The sequence below is a fragment of the Somniosus microcephalus genome, chromosome 13 (assembly GCF_052327205.1).
Source record: "Somniosus microcephalus isolate GS21.2 chromosome 13, FLI_Smic_1.0, whole genome shotgun sequence".
Taxonomy (NCBI): Eukaryota; Metazoa; Chordata; class Chondrichthyes; order Squaliformes; family Somniosidae; genus Somniosus; species Somniosus microcephalus.
In genome coordinates, this window is record NC_140999.1 from 49,168,544 (window position 1) to 49,185,842 (window position 17,299).

The 17,299-nt window shown below is 44.1% G+C and overlaps 1 protein-coding gene across 1 annotated transcript in view; it reads left to right on the forward strand.

Moving 5' to 3' along the window:
* The first annotated feature begins 251 nt into the window (after window positions 1–251).
* The window catches only part of ubxn6 (UBX domain protein 6), a 38,283-nt gene continuing 21,235 nt past the window's right edge, over window positions 252–17,299 (forward strand). Inside the window, exons 1-4 of the mRNA XM_086004898.1 lie at window positions 252–407; window positions 11,417–11,571; window positions 13,775–13,833; window positions 14,604–14,735. Coding sequence (XP_085861024.1) covers window positions 325–407; window positions 11,417–11,571; window positions 13,775–13,833; window positions 14,604–14,735 — 429 coding nt within the window. The 5' untranslated portion in view covers window positions 252–324. The remainder of the gene's footprint in view (window positions 408–11,416; window positions 11,572–13,774; window positions 13,834–14,603; window positions 14,736–17,299) is intronic.

Below are 17,299 nucleotides of genomic sequence, written 5' to 3' on the forward strand. Positions count from 1 at the left end.
AGATTTCCAGGATTTTCTTCTACGTTTGCTTAAGATTTGCATTTTTCTATCATTTGCTTTTATTTTCTATGTTCAGCATTTGCAGATGTTATTTTTTTATTTCACTCTGCCATTGATTAGAAGTGGAAGTTTCCAATTCTGGCAACAATACGAACCTTGGTGTTGGCCTCCTGCAGCCTCTGCAAGTTGGCGCTGCGTGTGTTGCCCCTGGCAACGGCGCCAGTGCAGCTTTGAAATGGCTCGCTTCCGGTCTGGGCGCGGCGTGGGTTTCCGGTGCGCGGGGGGGTACTTGTGATGATGTGACACACGGGGCCTGGCAGAAAGATGAAGAAATTATTTGGCGAGTTGAAGCGGGATTTAAAGTTTAAAAACTTGGGGCCGGGCCATGCCCTGACCGAGGACACCAGGTGAGAGGGATACCGTGGAGACGGGGAGAGGGAGAGGGTGCGAGAGCGGGAGCTGGAGCTGGAGCTGGGGGAAAGCAACATCTGGGAGACCGGAATCGAAGACCTCAGGAAGTTTGGAGCTTTGGGTTCAGGATTAAATTCCTTTCCTTTTCCTAAAGAACGACCGCTCCGCGTGTATAAATCAGTCTTCAGTCTGCCTCACTCTCTCTGATCAATCTCACTGCTCCTGTTCCCCTGATAACGGTCCTGGACTATCTGTCTGCGAGGCGCACCCACCATAATGCGGATATGTGAGACTGTGCCATCTTTGCCTTCTACCCGTCTCGTAAACTTAAACATAAGAAATAAGGAGTAGGAGTAGGCCATTCGAGCCTGCTCCGCCATTTAATGAGATCATGGCTGATCCGATTTTGGCTTCAACTCCACTTTCCTGCCCGCCCCCCATAACCATTTAATGAGATCATGGCTGATCCGATTTTGGCTTCAACTCCACTTTCCTGCCCGCCCCCCATAACCCTTGACTCCCCTGTTGCTCAAAAATCTGTCTCTCTTAGCCTTGAATATATTCAATGACTCAGCTTCCACAGCTCTCTGGGGTAAAGAATTCCAAAGATTAACAACTCTCTGATGGAAGTAATTTCTCCTCATCTCTGTCTTAAATGGGCGACCCCTTATTCTGAGACAATGCCCCCCTCGTTTGAGAAACATCCTCTCAGCATCTACCCTGCCCAACCCCCTCAGAATCTTATGTTTCAATAAGATCACCTCTCATTCTTCTAAACTCCAAATGAGTATAGGCCCAACCTGCTCAACCTTTCCTCCATAAGACAACCCTTCCATCCAAGGAATCAACCTCGTGAGCCTTCTCTGAACTGCCTCCAATGCAAGTATATCCTTCCTTAAATAAGGGGTCCAAAACTGTACGTAGTACTCTGTGTGGCCTCGCCAGCGCCCTGTACAGTTGTAGCAAGACTTCCCTACTTTTATACTCTATCCCCCTTGAAATAAAGGCCAACATTCCATATGCCTTCCTAATTACTTGCTGCATCTGCATGTTAACCTTTTGTGTTTCATGTATGAGGACACCCAAATCCCTCTGTACTGCTGCATTCTGTAGTCTTTCTCCATTTAAATAATATTTTTCTTTTCTATTCTTCCTACCAAAGTGGATAACTTCACATTATACTCCATCTGCCAAATTCTTGCCCACTCTCTTAACCTATCTATAGCCCTTGCAGATTCTTTAAGTCCTCCTCACAACACGCTTTCCCACCTATCTTTGTATCGTCTGCAAATTTGGCTACAATACACTTGCTTCCTTCATCCAAGTCATTAATATAGATTGAAAATAGTCGAGGTCCCAGCACTGATCCCTGTGGCACCCCACTATTTACAGATTGCCATCCTGTAAATGACCCATTTATCCCGACTCTGTTTTCTGTTAGTTAGCCAATCCTCTATCTAATCTATTACCCCAACACCATGAGCTCTTATTTTATGCAGTAACCTTTTCTATGGCACCTTGTTGAATGCCTTTTCATCGACTGGTTCCTCTTTATCCAGCCTGCTCGTTACCTCCTCAAAGAACTCTAATAGATTTGTCAAACCGATTTCCCTTTTGTAAAACCATGTTAACTCTGTTTGATTGTATTATGATTTTCTAAATGCCCTGCTACTACATCCTTAATAATGGATTTGAGCATTTTGCCAATGGCAGATGTTAGGCTAACTGGCCTATAGTTTCCTGCTTTCTGCTTGCTTCCTTTTTTGAATAAGGGTGTTACATTTGCAGTTTTCCAATCCGTTGGGACTTTTCCAGAGTCAAGGGAATTTTGGAAGATTAAAGGAGAGATATGTCGAAAGGATTTTTAAATTAAATTTCCTCCTCTCGCTAAGGCACTGATCTTTGCCAGGCTATAGTTACTGTTTGCTCTCTGGTGCTGTGTTAGATTGTTGTGATCGATTGCTGCTCCATGGAGTGGTCTGGTGAAGATTCTGCCTGTGATTTTTTTTTCCCCCTCTTTATTTGGGGTCAGATCCTTAATCTTGCCTGAGGAAAGCTATCTACATGCGGACCATAAATGCTTTTTTTATTCTATTTTTAAAAAATAATCCCTAAACTCCTCCACACCTCTCTCCTTTAAAACCTACATCTTTGACCAAGCTTATCTTCACCTGTCCTAATGCCTCCGCCTTTGGTTTGGTGTCTATTTGTCTGATTACGCTCCTGTGAAGTGCCTTGGGACGATTTACTATGTATAAGGTGTGATGTAACTGCAAGTTGTTTGTTTATAATGCTTTCCCAGGGATTAAACCTTGTTTGTTTTGTTCTGGTTTGCCATCATGACTTCTCCTGCACTGATGGTTCGGTAGAATTTTTGGGGGAAAGAGGAAAAATGTTAGCACCTTTGGTGGTCCAAGAAAGAGGAAAAATAACCAAGTGCTCTGACCAGAGGAATGGCAAATAATTGTACTAAAAATGAAAAACAAAGTAGGTCTTATGAAAGTTAGTTCCCTTTTACAATAATTGCCTGTGAAGGTCCCCCTCTTTGGCCAAGTTTGTTTTAAAGACCATGTTTACATAATTGAATAGTGCACAGGGAGAAAAATGTATTGCTTTAAAAAGTGATGCTTAATGCCAGAAATTTGGTTAGAAAAGGGCGTGAGAGACCGACAGACTGAGACACTGAAGTGTATAATGTTTAAGAAATCCTCATTAGCTGAGCAATTTGTTTGCACAGTGACTTTAACCAGTATGTGAAGGGTACTGCAAAGTGTTTACCATGTTCAAATGTTGTGAAGTATTGTAATTTACTCTCTCTCTCTCTCTCTCTCTCTCTCTCTCTCTCTCTCTCTCTATACAGTGTTGTAATTGAAAGATTTTTCTTTGTGACGCACCTAGATCAACAATTGTTATCCGCTATAACTAGCTAACATTCAGCACACCAACCTGTGCCAGAGTAGTGGAAAACACCTGAATTTAAAATGCTTGCTGTTGGTTCCAAAATCGAATTTAACTAGTAGTGTCCAGGTGCAGTTTTGTGCCTGGTTGCTTAGGCACTGCTCGCCTTTTCTTAAATAATATTTGGCTGTAATATGTACAGTCACAACTTGTATCTAAATGCATCAAGTATGCAATTACTAGAAAATGTTCTTGTCAGGTGGCTGTGTTAACAGTGCTTTTAACCAGAATATGCCATTATGCTCTCTCTTTGAATACATTCTAAGTAATCATGCAATATAGCCTTGTCAAAGTAGTAGGTAGGAGATTGCAGGTGTAGTGCTATAATGCTGAAGAATGTGAAACATAAAATATATAATACAAAAGTTAGTAGGGACAGGTTACTTGGGCAATAAAGAACTCAAATCTGGAATTATTTTTCCTAAAGGTCTCCTCCCTCTTTGTCCCTCTCTTCTCCCTCTTTCCCTTCTTCTCCTTTTTAAGATCCTACTTAAAACCTACCTCTTTGACCAAGCTTTTAGTCACCCTTCCTAATATCATCTCCTTTGGCTCGTTATCCATTTTTGTTTGATTGTGCTTCTGTGAAGTGGCTTGAGACATTTTCCTACATTTTTTTAAATTTTTTTTTTATTCGTTTATGGGATGTGGGCGTCGCTGGCAATGCCAGCATTTATTGCTCATCCCTAATTGCCCTTGAGAAGGCGGTGGTGAGCCGCCTTCTTGAACCGCTGCAGTCCGTGTGGTGAGGGTACTCCCACAGTGCTGTTGGGTAGGAAGTTCCAGGATTTTGACCCAGCGACGATGAAGGAACAGCGATAAAGTTCCAAGTCAGGATGGTGTGTGACTTGGAGGGGAACTTGGAGGTGGTGGTGTTCCCATGCGCCTGTTGCCCTTGTCCTTCTAGGTGGTAGAGGTCACGGGTTTGGGAGGTGCTGCCAAAGGAGCCTTGGCGAGTTGCTGCAGTGCATCTTGTAGATGGTACACACTGCAGCCACGGTACGCTGCTGGTGGAGGGAGTGAATGTTTAAGGTGGTGGATGGGTTGCCAATCAAGTGGGCTGCTTTGTCCTGGATGGTGTTGAGCTTCTTGTGTTGTTGGAGCTGCACTCATCCAGGCAAGTAGAGAGTATTCCATCACACTCCTTACTTGTCTTGTAGATGGTGGAAAGGCTTTGGGGAGTCAGGAGGTGAAACACTCGCCACAGCGTACCTAGCCTCTGACCTCTTGTTGCCACAGTATTTATGTGGCTTGTCCAGTTAAGTTTCTGGTCAATGGTGACCCCCCCGCCCCCCCCCCCCCCAGGATGTTGACGGTGGGGGATTCGGCGATGGTAATACCGTTGAATGTCAAGGTGGTTAGACTCTTGCTTGTTGGAAATAGTCATTGCCTGGCACTTATCAGCCCAAGCTTGAATGTCGTCCCGGTCTTGTTGCATGCGGGCATGGACTGCTTCGTTATCTGAGGAGTTGTGAATGGCGCTGAACACTGCAGTCATCAGCGAACATTCCCATTTCTGACCTTATGTTGGAGGGAAGGTCATTGATGAAGCAGCTGAAGATGGTTGGGCCTGGGACACTACCCTAAGGATTCTGAGTCTGACTCTCAGGCTGTTGCTTGACTAGTCTGTGGGATAGTTCTCCCAATCTTGGCACAAGTCCCCAGATGTTGGTGAGGAGGACCTTGCAGGGTCGACTGGGCTGGTTGGGTTGTGTCGTGTCTGTAGCCAGTACCGATGTCGATGCCGAGTGGTCCGTCCAGTTTTATAGCAGTTCTTTTTTTACAAGTGAGTGGCTTGCTAGGCCATTTCAGAGGGCAGTTAAGAGTCAACCACATTGCTGTGGGTCTGGAGCCAGACCAGGTAAGGACGTCAGATTTCCTTCCCAAAAGGACATTAGTGAACCAGATGGGTTTTTATGACAATCCGATAGTTTCATGGTCACCATTACTGATACTAGCTTTTTATTCCAGATTTATTTAATTAACTACATTTAAATTCCCCAGCTGTCGTGGTGGGATTTGAACTCATGTCTCTGGATTACTAGTCCAGGAACATAACCACTATGTTACCGTTCCCTGTATTGTGAATATAAACAGCATATTCTTGAAGGATTTTACCCTTTTTCAAGTTTGGAGGGAGATATTGAATTAAAGCCCTGAATTTAAATGTATGTTGAAACTTATTTTGGTAACACTAAATTAAACTTGTTTTGGTAACACTAAATACTATTGCAGAGGTATTTAATAAAGAAAAGTTGAAAATTTGTTATGAAATTGTTGGCCTTCATTATTACAGAATGGGCAATAATAAGCATGGTAGGATTCTGAACTCCTGTCTCTGGCTCATTAGCCCAGGCCTCTGGATTACTCGTCCAATAACATTACCACTATGCTACTGTTACTGTTAAAGGCGCTATATAAATGCAAGTTGTTTAAGTTGTATCCGTGTGTATTTATGGGAATGGGTTGGGAAAGATCACCGTACCAGTGATTGAGCTCACCTGAAGTGATCACTACTATGATTTTCAACACTGGTTATTCTGCACATTTTGTTTATTACCAGTCTTTGTTTTGCTTATTTTAATTGTTCCTTTTTAATGGCCACTGGTTGCTCTGACTACAACATTTGCATATAATCGTGTGCAGAAGAGCAATTAAGTGATCTGCAGGCTGCTCTATGAGCCAGTTAAACTATACAGTCATGCAAAGTGGTTTTGGCATCACTTTGTTGCCAAATGTGTAGTCAGTAATGCCAACTCTTGCGAATTAATCGCGAGACATGCGATTTATAATTAAAAATTTCCCCATCTCGCGAGTCATCTGTTAGAAAGTCATGATTTTCCTTTTAGAATTTCTTGCACCTGCGCAGTTCCAGCTTAATGACGTGACGTCATATTAAGCAACTTCAGCCTCTTCCAAGCTACGCATGCGTCCTGCGTTTTTGAAAGTCGGGAGGTGGGGGGGGACACCTGGTCCAGGGTCACGGGTCACTGTGGAGGTAATAAAGGCCCCAGTTTGCAATTGACCTTCGCCGAAAACAACCTCCTCCAGAGACCGGCAGCCGCGCCCGGACTTTGGGACACCAGCCGCCATGGGGGCCCTTGGGCCGGCTTACTTCCCCTCCAAGCCACAGCGGGCCCGAGTGACACCCCCCCCCCCCCCCGACCATGCAGCTTCTTCGATAGCAAAATACTGCGGATGCTGGAAATCTGGAAAAAAAACAACAGATAATGCTGTAAAAACTCAGCAGGCCAGGCAACACAGGGGGGCACGGTGGCATAGTGGTTAGCACTGTTGCCTCACAGCGCCAGGGACCCGGGTTCAAATCTGGCCTCGGGCGACTGTCTGTGTGGAGTTTGCACATTCTCCCTGTGTCTGCGTGGGTTTCCTCCCGGGTGCTCCGGTTTCCTCCCACAGTCCAAAGATGTGCAGGTTAGGTTGATTGGCTGTGATAAATTGACCTAGTGTTAGGGGATTAAATACGTGGGGTTGCGGGGATGGGGTGGGATGTGTGTCGGTGCAGGCTCGATGGGCCGAAATGGCCTCTATCTGCACTGTAGATTCTGTGATTCTGTGAGCAGCGAATACAGTATACTAGATTGCAAGAAGTACAAGTAAATCGCTGTTTCTCCTGGAAGGGGTGTTTGGGGCCCTGGACAGTGGGAAGGGGGGAGGTATATGGGCAGGTGTTGCATCTCCTGCGCTTGCACGGGAAGGTGCCAGGGGAAGGGGTGCTGGGGGTGATAGAGGAGTGGACTAGGGTGTCTCGGAGGGAGCGGTCCCTACGGAATGCTGAAAAGGGAGGGGAGGGGAAGATGCATTTGGTGGTGGGATCACGTTGGAGGTGGCGGAAATGGCGGAGGATGATCCGTTGAATGTGGAGGCTGATGGGGTGAAAGGTGAGGACAAGGGGAACCCTATCGTGGTTCCGGGAGGGAGGGGCAGGGGTGAGGGCTGAAGTGCAGGAGATAGAATGGACCCGGGCGAGGGCCGTGTCAACCATGGTAGAGGGGAATCCTTGGTTGAGGGAAAAGGAAGACATGTCGGAAGCACTGGTGTGGAAGGTGGCATCGTCGGAGCAGATGCAGCGGAGACGGAGAAACTGGGAGAATGGAATAGAGTTCTTACAGGATGTATAACTGGTCAATCTCCTGTGATGTTGTACACAGGGAATCAAGATTAAACCGGGTCTTCAGGTGAAGGGAGGTTAGAGGACAGGGAGTAAATGAACCAGGATGACAGAAGTAATTCAATTGCCACTTAAGGTTATGCATTCTGTCCTTGTAGTTAGAGTCATAGAATCGCACACCACAAAGGAGGCCATTCGGCCCATAGTGCCTGTGCCAGCTCTTTGGTAGAGCTACCCAGTTAATCCCACTCTGCCGGCTCTTTTCCCATAGCCCTGCAATAGAGCTGCCCTCCTTCTAATTGACTGTAAGTGAATCCCTAGTAACACTTCAGTAATAACTTCAGGATCGGAGTGTAATTTCCTCTTGTAAATGTCTCAGCAGAAAGTCACGAGCTGTCCCAATATCGGTGAGGTGCTAAAGTTTTTAAATTGTACTGGAGGAAATAACTAGGAGTGGCACTAAGCTACAAACTTACAGTTTCCAATGTTAGTTTTTCCTGTAATCTCCTAGCTGGGGTACATTTTCAAACACTTTTGATGTCTGCTAAGACCTCACCTGACTGGCCATTAATCATGTCAGCCTTCCAGTGAATGTCACCAGGCTGGTTAACTACAAGGGACATCACAGTCAACCTCTGTCCTGTCTTCACATGTGCACTTCCAGGGTTGCTGGATGGCGATAAGGTATGCGAGCCCTGACTAACTTGTTTGTCCTAAAACGCCAACCCAAAGGTCACTGATGCCAATTGTATCACCATACTGCTGCTGAAACAGAGAGCAGCCTGCTTGGCACTGATGGAGAATCGAGCCTTCGACTCTCCTGGGCTGATTAGCTCAGTTTATGCTACTGTTTAATTTGTCCACTCGGCGGCTGTGTAACCTGTCCGTTCAGAGAGAGTGTTTTGTCGATCAGGTACTGCCAACCTGCGGCCCATAAGCCCTAGTATTCCAACCCTTGAACCCCAGGCAACCCCTAAACGCGTTTGTATTTCTTATTCACGGATCTGTCCTGTTTTGACTTTAGTGGGCCTGTGGGTTTGGAAAGGGCTGGTCTGAGCACTATTGGCCTCTGAATAAATTCTATATCAGAACACTTGAGATCAGTTAGTATCAGCAATTTGACATATGTGCACATTAATAGGAGGATAGATTTAAACTTCATATGTGCTCCCCTGCCTCCAGGACTCCATGGTATGCAACTGGCCCATGAAGCCAAATGCTTGGATCTGTGTGTTGGATTACAGTCTTGTAGATCTCGGGGAGCTGTTACTCAATTAAGTTTGTTGTTGAAAGAGGCTTTCTGCGGTGCTGCATATGTAACATGTTTATTTCAGTCTTCAGATTTGAAGTAAAATATCTAACATTTAACATCTGCTTTGCATCAAGTGATTTGCATTGGGCATGCACAAAGTTGGTGTAATCTACCCAGTGCACACCCCTGTGGTTCTCTGGAGGGGGTGGGGGGAAAAAAGCAAAGACACACGAGATGAGACAAGCAAACGTCATCCAGTGAGCAATGGCATAGAAATATTTCCCTCATTCCCTGAGCCACCAGAACCCCAAGGATCAAGAACAAATAAATTGCTTCAACTGTAAACCAGCATTGTTCCCAGCACAAGCTCAACATGCTGCGAAACCTTAACGTATCCGTGTACTCCACCCACAAGCACCATGTAATCAGCATTTAGTACCTCCATCCCTGTTCCATTTTAATTACTTTATTGCATTTCCCCTATAAATAACTTCTTTTTTCTCTTTTTTGTTGAATTATTGCACTTACTAAGGTGGCTTAGTTCGAAGTGCATTGCTCAGTGTGTAATTAAGCCAAACAGTTCGGGAATATCCCAAGCTCCATCCCATCTCTGCGGAGTTGGCCGATTTCCACCAGGTGGCAGTAGGGGTGGTACAGTTGGCCTCAGTTCCCCCTGGGCTAGGGAGGAAGGAAAATCTCTCGCACTCGCTCTCTTCCTTTCTTCCCCTTCCCTTCCTCCTGTCTAGGCTTGCACTTAAAGAATGGGCAGTTGGCATGGGCAGTTGGCAAAGTACCAGAGTGCATCGCATGAGAACACACACTGCAGCGTGAATCATGGGATCTTCCTGGTCCCTGTACCCCTTTACCAACTGGGCCACTGGGATTGCCTGATCGACTGAGTTTCTAGCTTGTATTAATCCTGATGGCGGCTGCCACTGGTAGATTATTTGCTTCTTTGAGCCATGTGGTATTATAAAGTGACATGATCGATGTGATGGTCTCAGCTCATGCGAATAGAGGCTGACGGTGACATGGAGAAATTATGCCCAGCTGGGAGCAAGGCAGTGATCTAAGCAAAGCAGGCCTGCGATGTCATAAACACCACAGCCTTGAAATCTCTTGCATGCATCCCATTTTATTTATTTATTTATTTTTTACAGTGCATGGTGTAGGGTTCATGGAGAGGTGTGTGTGTTTTTTTCCCAAATGTTATGCTCATCAAGGTGAAGGATATTAGTGTTACAAATGGAACTCTTCCCATATCAGACATCCAGTGACATAATTAAGCACTCCCGGGTCAAGTATAGAACAGCCAGATGCAGAGTAAAGATCCCTCTATGCTGCCTCAACAATGTGCCTCAATCTCAGAAGAGCATCTCCAACTGTAGCTATGTGACGTCTTTTCCATTTCCCTGTGGTTTTAAGAACTGGATTATGACTGCTGAAAATCATTTTCTTGCAGCCAATCGACAGAGGAGGCTTTCACCCTATGTCTGTGCTGGATTTGAACCCACGTCGCGGAGGTGAAAGTCCAGTATGTAGCCTACTGTGCTATCCAGTTACACACCCCGCTCTCTTTTTCTTCCTGAAAGAATCTTGCTCCTTCAGAGTTATGAGATTTTTTTCCCTGTAATTCCGATGCACAATTTGATAAACCATGTGTAAAGTAAACATGGGAGTTTAGGAGCAAGGAACCAAAAGAGCTAGTATGTGATAAATGGAACAGTGCTACAGGATGCTGATCAAGAAAGAGATCTGAGGATTACAGTGGGTAAATCTATGGAACTGTCAGCAGAGAGCTTAGTTACAAACAAATCGAGATTGTATAGCTATGGAGCATTGATCTGACCTGGTCGGGTTCAGTGTGCAGCTGTATTCACATGAAGGATGATGCCACCGTTGGTGGTATAGAGGTATACAACAAAGCTGATTCTGGGCATGAGAAATTTAACTTGAGGAAAAGTTAAGGAAGCTGGATTGCTTTCTTTGGAAAAGAGACTGAGGTGACCTAATTGACAAAATTAATCCAGGAAAATTGTTCGCTATGTTGAAGGATTTAAATAACATGGACACAAATTTAAAAGAAAATAGTAAACTACGAGTAAGATGGAAAGTTGAGCAGAACTTTTTCACTCGGAGGGCCATAAAGGGTGTGCAATAAACTGGGGGGTGGGGGGAATGGCTCCCTTGAAAGGGCACAGGATTCTCACAAAAAGGGAGACGGACGCCGATAATAGAGCGCTGTGGACCATTCAAGGGCACTGATTTCCCAGATGGCCAGTCTGCCCTGGGAATAATTTATCACAGAAGGGCATTGAAACAGACAGGTGCAAGAGGCAACTGGGTCCACGAGGTAAGTTGAGAATGTGGATGGGTGCGATTCATCTTGAAGAAGGGGTGGGATTATTTGGTCTAATCTTTTCCTGTTCCAAAAAAAAACATGTTAAATTTTTTATGTCCGGTTTAGCAAATTTAACTCTTGCCACATATGAAGAATCCTATAACCTTTTATAGTTGCTGTTTTCTGCTAGGACTGATATAAAACACCTCATTACATGCAGAATTCACTAAAAAATGGACATTTGCTGGCATAAAACTGCACGCACAGGTTTCAAATTATAAGCGACTCCATACTGACAAACAAATTCTGTTACTGTGGTCTGGTTTAGAAAACCAACAGAAACCAAATCCAAGGGGCCAGAGAAACCTCGCAGACTGCCGGCCGAAGAATCTCAGATGGCAGCTGCTGCAGCTTTATCAAGACTGGAAATTAAGCAGCATAAGGGGCGAAGCACATCTGGATCGAGCAGCTTGCAGAGAGAGGGTAGGTGGACATGGAGAGGGGAGCAAAATGTACTGAGCCCGTTGACCTTTACAGAGGGTTGTCACCAGGATTTAGTAAAGTATATAATTGGACCGGTGACATTTCCGCACAGCTGCATTGTAGGCATTTTAAAACTCAGCAGTAAGATTATTGATTCTTGAAACTTGCAAACTTGGGTTGTGCTTGGTGAGCACGTTTAGAACTGTACTTCGCTGGGATAAAGTACTGGTGGGTACAACAATATCACTGATGGTAGGAGCAGTGAGGGAAATATGAGGTGCTGAATTAAGAATATCACAGCATTGAAGTGTATGTGCTTATATATTCCCCCCTCCCCCCCTCCAACCTCTAATGAATTGGTACCAATATGCTGAACAGACTCAGTGACCATACTGTCGAGTTTATTCTATCTAATCTCTCAGCAGTGCTATTGAAAAGATAGAACTACTGGTATCAGTTACCATTGATACATCCAACATAATCTGTGGGTCACTTGACCCACCTGCCCTCGTGAGCCTAGGTTCAAACCTGCCCGGCTGTATACCTAGGCTCATCGATGTGGGTGGAGGGATGTTGTTATAGCTGAGATTGTGGAATGAGAAGAAAAAAAAAAATAGTATTTTAAAATAAGCACAAGGAGTCAGTCTATGACAATGACCCTTGAGCAGGTCACTGCTTGGCATTCTGGCTCTCGACCAAAAGTTGGCAAGTACCCCTGAACAAAGAATTAATAAATCTGGTAACAAATCCAAGTAGCTTGATTAGCACATGGTGAGGCAGTAATAAATAAATTGAACAGGATGCTGAATATATTGCCAAATAAGTTGTATGCAAGTCCCCAGAAATCATGCTGAAGCTATTAGAGTGCTCTGGTCAGGCTCTACCTAGAGTAATGTAAGAAGTCACACAACACCAGGTTATAGTCCAACAGCTTTATTTGAAATCACAAGCTTTCGGAGCGCTGCTCCTTCTTCAGGTGAAGTGGAGAAATGCATAAAGACACAGCTTATATAGTCAGAGAATCATGTCAGATGTTTACAGGTAACCTTTCCAACTGCCATTTATCACACCTCGGCAGAGAGATAATCACAGCAGTCAAAGGTGTGAATGGTGTCCAAACAGGTCAGTCAGGGAAACATTACATCAAAGAACAATGAGGTGGGGTCACAAGGGGTCAAATATTGCAGATGCTGGGGTCTGTATGAAAAACAAAAAAACAGACAAAAAACATTTTTTTTGGCTGGAAATCACAGCAGGTCTGGCCGCATCTGTGTAGAGAGAACAAGCCAATGCCAATCACATTGGCTTGTTCTCTCTACACAGATGCGGCCGGACCTGCTGTGATTTCCAGCCAAAAAAAATGTTTTTTGTCTTGTTTTTCATACAGACGGACCCCTTGTGACCCCACCTCATTGTTCTTTGATGTAATGTTTCCCTGACTGACCTGTTTGGACACCATTCACACCTTTGACTGCTGTGATTATCTCTCTGCCGAGGTGTGATAAATGGCAGTTGGAAAGGTTACCTGTAAACATCTGACATGATTCTCTGACTATATAAGCTGTGTCTTTATGCATTTCTCCACTTCACCTGAAGAAGGAGCAGCGCTCCGAAAGCTTGTGACTGATACCTAGAGTAAGGCAATGAGTTCTGGTCACTGCAACATGAGGGGGCCATCTTGGTCCCAGAGGCAGTGGTGAGGAATATACGTCTTTTATTCTGATCGATAATCTAATAACGGGCTAAATGATCTCCCTTATCTGTACCTCTGTTGTGTCACGCACTCGCCTTCCTCATTGTCTAAAGTTAAGGGGGTTGCTACCAAGTTTGGACTTGGTAGCGATAGTTTACACCTGAGTGACGTGCTAGGTTATGTCACGGGGCATTAAGAGCCAACTACGCCACCAAGTGGTCAGACTGCAAACTGGATTTCAGAATTTGACAGCCGTGTAACTCTAAAGGGTCAAGGAGCCCATAAAACCGAATGTTGTGCTATGAAAGAGCGAGAACTGCTGTGTTCAGTGAATGGGCTGAGAAGTGTGTGATCAATCTGTTGCACAAGGGGATTGCCACAACAACTCTGTGCACAATACCTCTTGTATAAATGTTGCCTTGTTTCAATTCAGACACTGGGTTTATATTTTTTTAATTTGAATTTATGCGAAGCGGTTATCTGAATTTTCATAATTTATTTTTAATACAGTAAAGAACGAACTGACGGCAGAGGCTGCATTCCCTGAAGCGCAAACTCTAAACCATCAGGTAAGTATTGCAATAATATATTGCATTAAATATGGAGTCTTTTTTAACTGACCAAAAATTGCACCTGGTTACCTTTGACATAGTTTATAGTTTTAAGTGTATGTTCTTCATGTACTTTTTTTTTTAACTCTAACTTTAAACTTGAAACTCTCCCAATGACTCAATTCTCAATTGGGAATAGCATTTGAGCTATACAGACCAGAAGTTCACATCTTTAAGCGGTGTCAAACTGTCCTATTTATGTGCCACAGTGCTGGGATATTATTGCTCCCTGATTGTATTGAAGTCAGTAATTCTGACACTATAGATAGAGATTGCACCAGCATAAAAAGTACATAACTAGCAGTTATGGACCTAAAAAAAATAATCACCGTCCGTCTATTCTTAATTCCAAGTCAATTTCCGATTATCAGATGATTGCAAAATGGGAATTTAATGCAAATTTTTTTATTGTTATTTATGTTGCTTAATTTAAATTATTTGATTTTTTTTTTAAGCACAACAATGACTTTGGGCTTAAATCCAGGTCAGTCTAATGTGATGAAATTCTGCTTTGTCTACAAGGGTCCTACTGAACATAGTACAAACTTCCCAATGATCAGGAATTCTTCACCCTCCCCCCCCCAAAAAAACTTCAGCAGTCCTACAGCACTCCTGCTAGCTATGTCCCATGATATTCTCCACAGTAGTGTTTTAATATCAGGATAAAGAAAGGACCAAATGCTCTAAACATTAAACTATCAATAAAAAGTTCTTCATTGTGATCCTAGGGTCCGAGCAGCGCTGTGAAGGAAGATCGCACCAGCTTCTCTGTGTCTGGCGTTTACTTTATCTGCCCTTTAACAAATACCTCGATCTCCAAAAGTGCGAGAGAGTCACATATTAAGGAGGCCATTCTTGTGGTAGGTTTTAGATACAGTGCTGTAACTAAGCTGGTATTTCACAATATTAATTAAAGGAGCCTTTGATCAGTTTTCCATTTGCCTTTGTAGAGCAATGGGGCTCAGTTTTTAAAATGAAGTTGTTGCAGTGTCCTTGTGGCGTGGGCTCAGTATACTCTCTGTACAAGATCCACCCACTGCATAAATTCTCGGAATGGCTTGGAATTTTAATTTTAATTTTTGGCCTTAATGTTTCTTAGTGTGGCATGCATTGTTCGTCCCATGAGATGTCTTTTGCAGGGAGGTATCTAAGCGCCTTGTATAGGCACACAGTTTAAATTTCTCCCCTGACTCCCCGTGTGTAGCTGCATCATATGGCAACATTGACCAGAAAGGTCCCTGTTCGATCCCTGGTCTGTGCTGTTAGCTGGGTCGTAGCAGGGCCCTGATGGGAATACTATAGTTAGCTTCTGTGTTCCGGAGGAGTAAAATCTCCCAGAGTTCCTGCTTTGGGCTATTATCTAGTAACCCTTGCTGGAAAATGTGCTTGTGTTGATGTTGCGCGAGAATAGAATTGGGCTCTGCTGCGATGACCCTCCATGGTAAAATAGCTTGCTGGCCACTCTGGCTGGACACTTATATGTGAAGAATGATCCCTTGGGTGATGTACCAGCAGGTGCCCAGTGCCTGTGAAATTATACCCTAGCCAGATTCAACACTGGCATGATAGTGCAGTGGTTATGGTGCTGGACTAGCAACCCAGATTAGTGAGTTCAATTTGACTTCAATAAATCAGAAAGATGACTATGAAACTGGTGGACTGTCGTAAATACCCAATTGGTTCACTAGTGTCCTTCCTAGGCTGGCCTACAAGTAATTCAATCTACACTACATGGTTGACTCTCCCCACCCTCTGAAGTGGCCTAGAAAACCACACAGTTGTGATAAAAGAACAAAACTGCTATGAATCATAGTAACAAGAAAAATATCAGCATGAATGCCTCGAGGACTGCAATGGTTCAACAAAGAAGGCTAACTAGGCATGCACCATAAATGTAGACTTCAAGTGTCCACATCCTGGGAACCATTTTTTTTCTAAATTCAGTACCTTTTTAATAGCAGAGGAGGGGAGAAAAAAATAGAGAATCAATATTGCAAAGACCTTACCTTCCTACCCAGTTATTCACATCAAATCTGGCCAAGAATGATGCAGCACAGAAGGAGGCCAGTCAGCCCATTGTGCCGGCTCTTTGAAAGAGCTATCCAAAAATTGCAACTGAAATTGATTAGAGGTCAGTTTTGTGTGTTTAAGGGGCTGTATGCGTGAATGATATGTGCTGACCTCACAATAGCTGAGCGTATTGTTTGAACTGATTGTTTAATTGGTGCCTGTTTGAACTGATTGTTTAATTGGTGCCTGGCCTGTAGTAGACTGAAATTCTTCCTCAAGTGGTGTGAGGGCAGAGTTGAGTGGGTGTTTACACAGCAAGAACCCTGAAAGAGGAGGCAGAATATTCAGTATTTCTAAGACTGTAGAAACAATGGCTGGCTGGGTAAATATTGAATAAAAGTTCTTGGAACCTTGAACTTGACACGTACTTAATTTTCTTTAACATTAATCTTGATTTTTTTTTTAAATGGCATTTTAGCCCTTTATTGTTGGGCTTGGTTCCCTTTACTAAATTCCTACTTATCCAGAAATCCACTGGCTGTATCCTGGCCCACACTAAGTCCTGATAGCCTGACACCCTTACCCTCGCTGACCCCCACTGGCTCCATCTTTTAAACCTCTGAATTCAAAGCCTTTGTTTACAAACCCTTCTAGGTCTTGCCCCTCCTGACCTCTGCAACCTCCACCGGCCCTATGTACCAGCCTGTTATCTTTTAATTCTCGACTTTAGTCTTCTGTGCAAACTCCTTGCAGCTCCTTGTCACATTTCAGGATCTTATGACCATTTTTCCATAGAGAGGATTATTAAAAAAAAAAAAAAAAAATGTTTTTAAATGAGTTACGTTAAATGCTAGGGGAGGTTCTCCTGGGTCTGTGCCCAGATGCACTGGAAATTGAGCAAGTCAGAAGACTCGCTGGGGTAGCAGTATGGGCGCTACAACTGGCCTCAGCATCCCTGGGCTGGGAAAGGGAAAATCGGGCCGAGTTCCCACTTCTGACTGCTACAAAGTGACTCCTGCTGGAAGTACGTAGGTAGCTATGTGCGTGTCTATTATATTTTCATAATTTTTTTAGGTATGTATGTTGGGTGAGAGCAGAATCTGGTTTGGCTGTAATGTCTTTGATGTCGAAGCTCGTGCATAAATATAATGGTCACTCAGGTGATGTACTGAAGGTAGCCTGCCACTTGAAGAGCTCAATTTCAGGAGAGAGGAGAAAATTGATAATTGGTGGTGGAGGAGGGAAAAGTAGATGTTTCAGTCAATCCTCTTGAGCAATGGTCCCTCTAATTTGCGGTCTAAGTGCGCGGTCCCTTTTAAATTTGTTGTGCAGCAGCTGGTGAGCAGCCTGCGTGGGACCTCCCGATTCGGCCGCGCACTTTAGGAGGAACTTTGCTCTTGCGGCATTGCTGTAT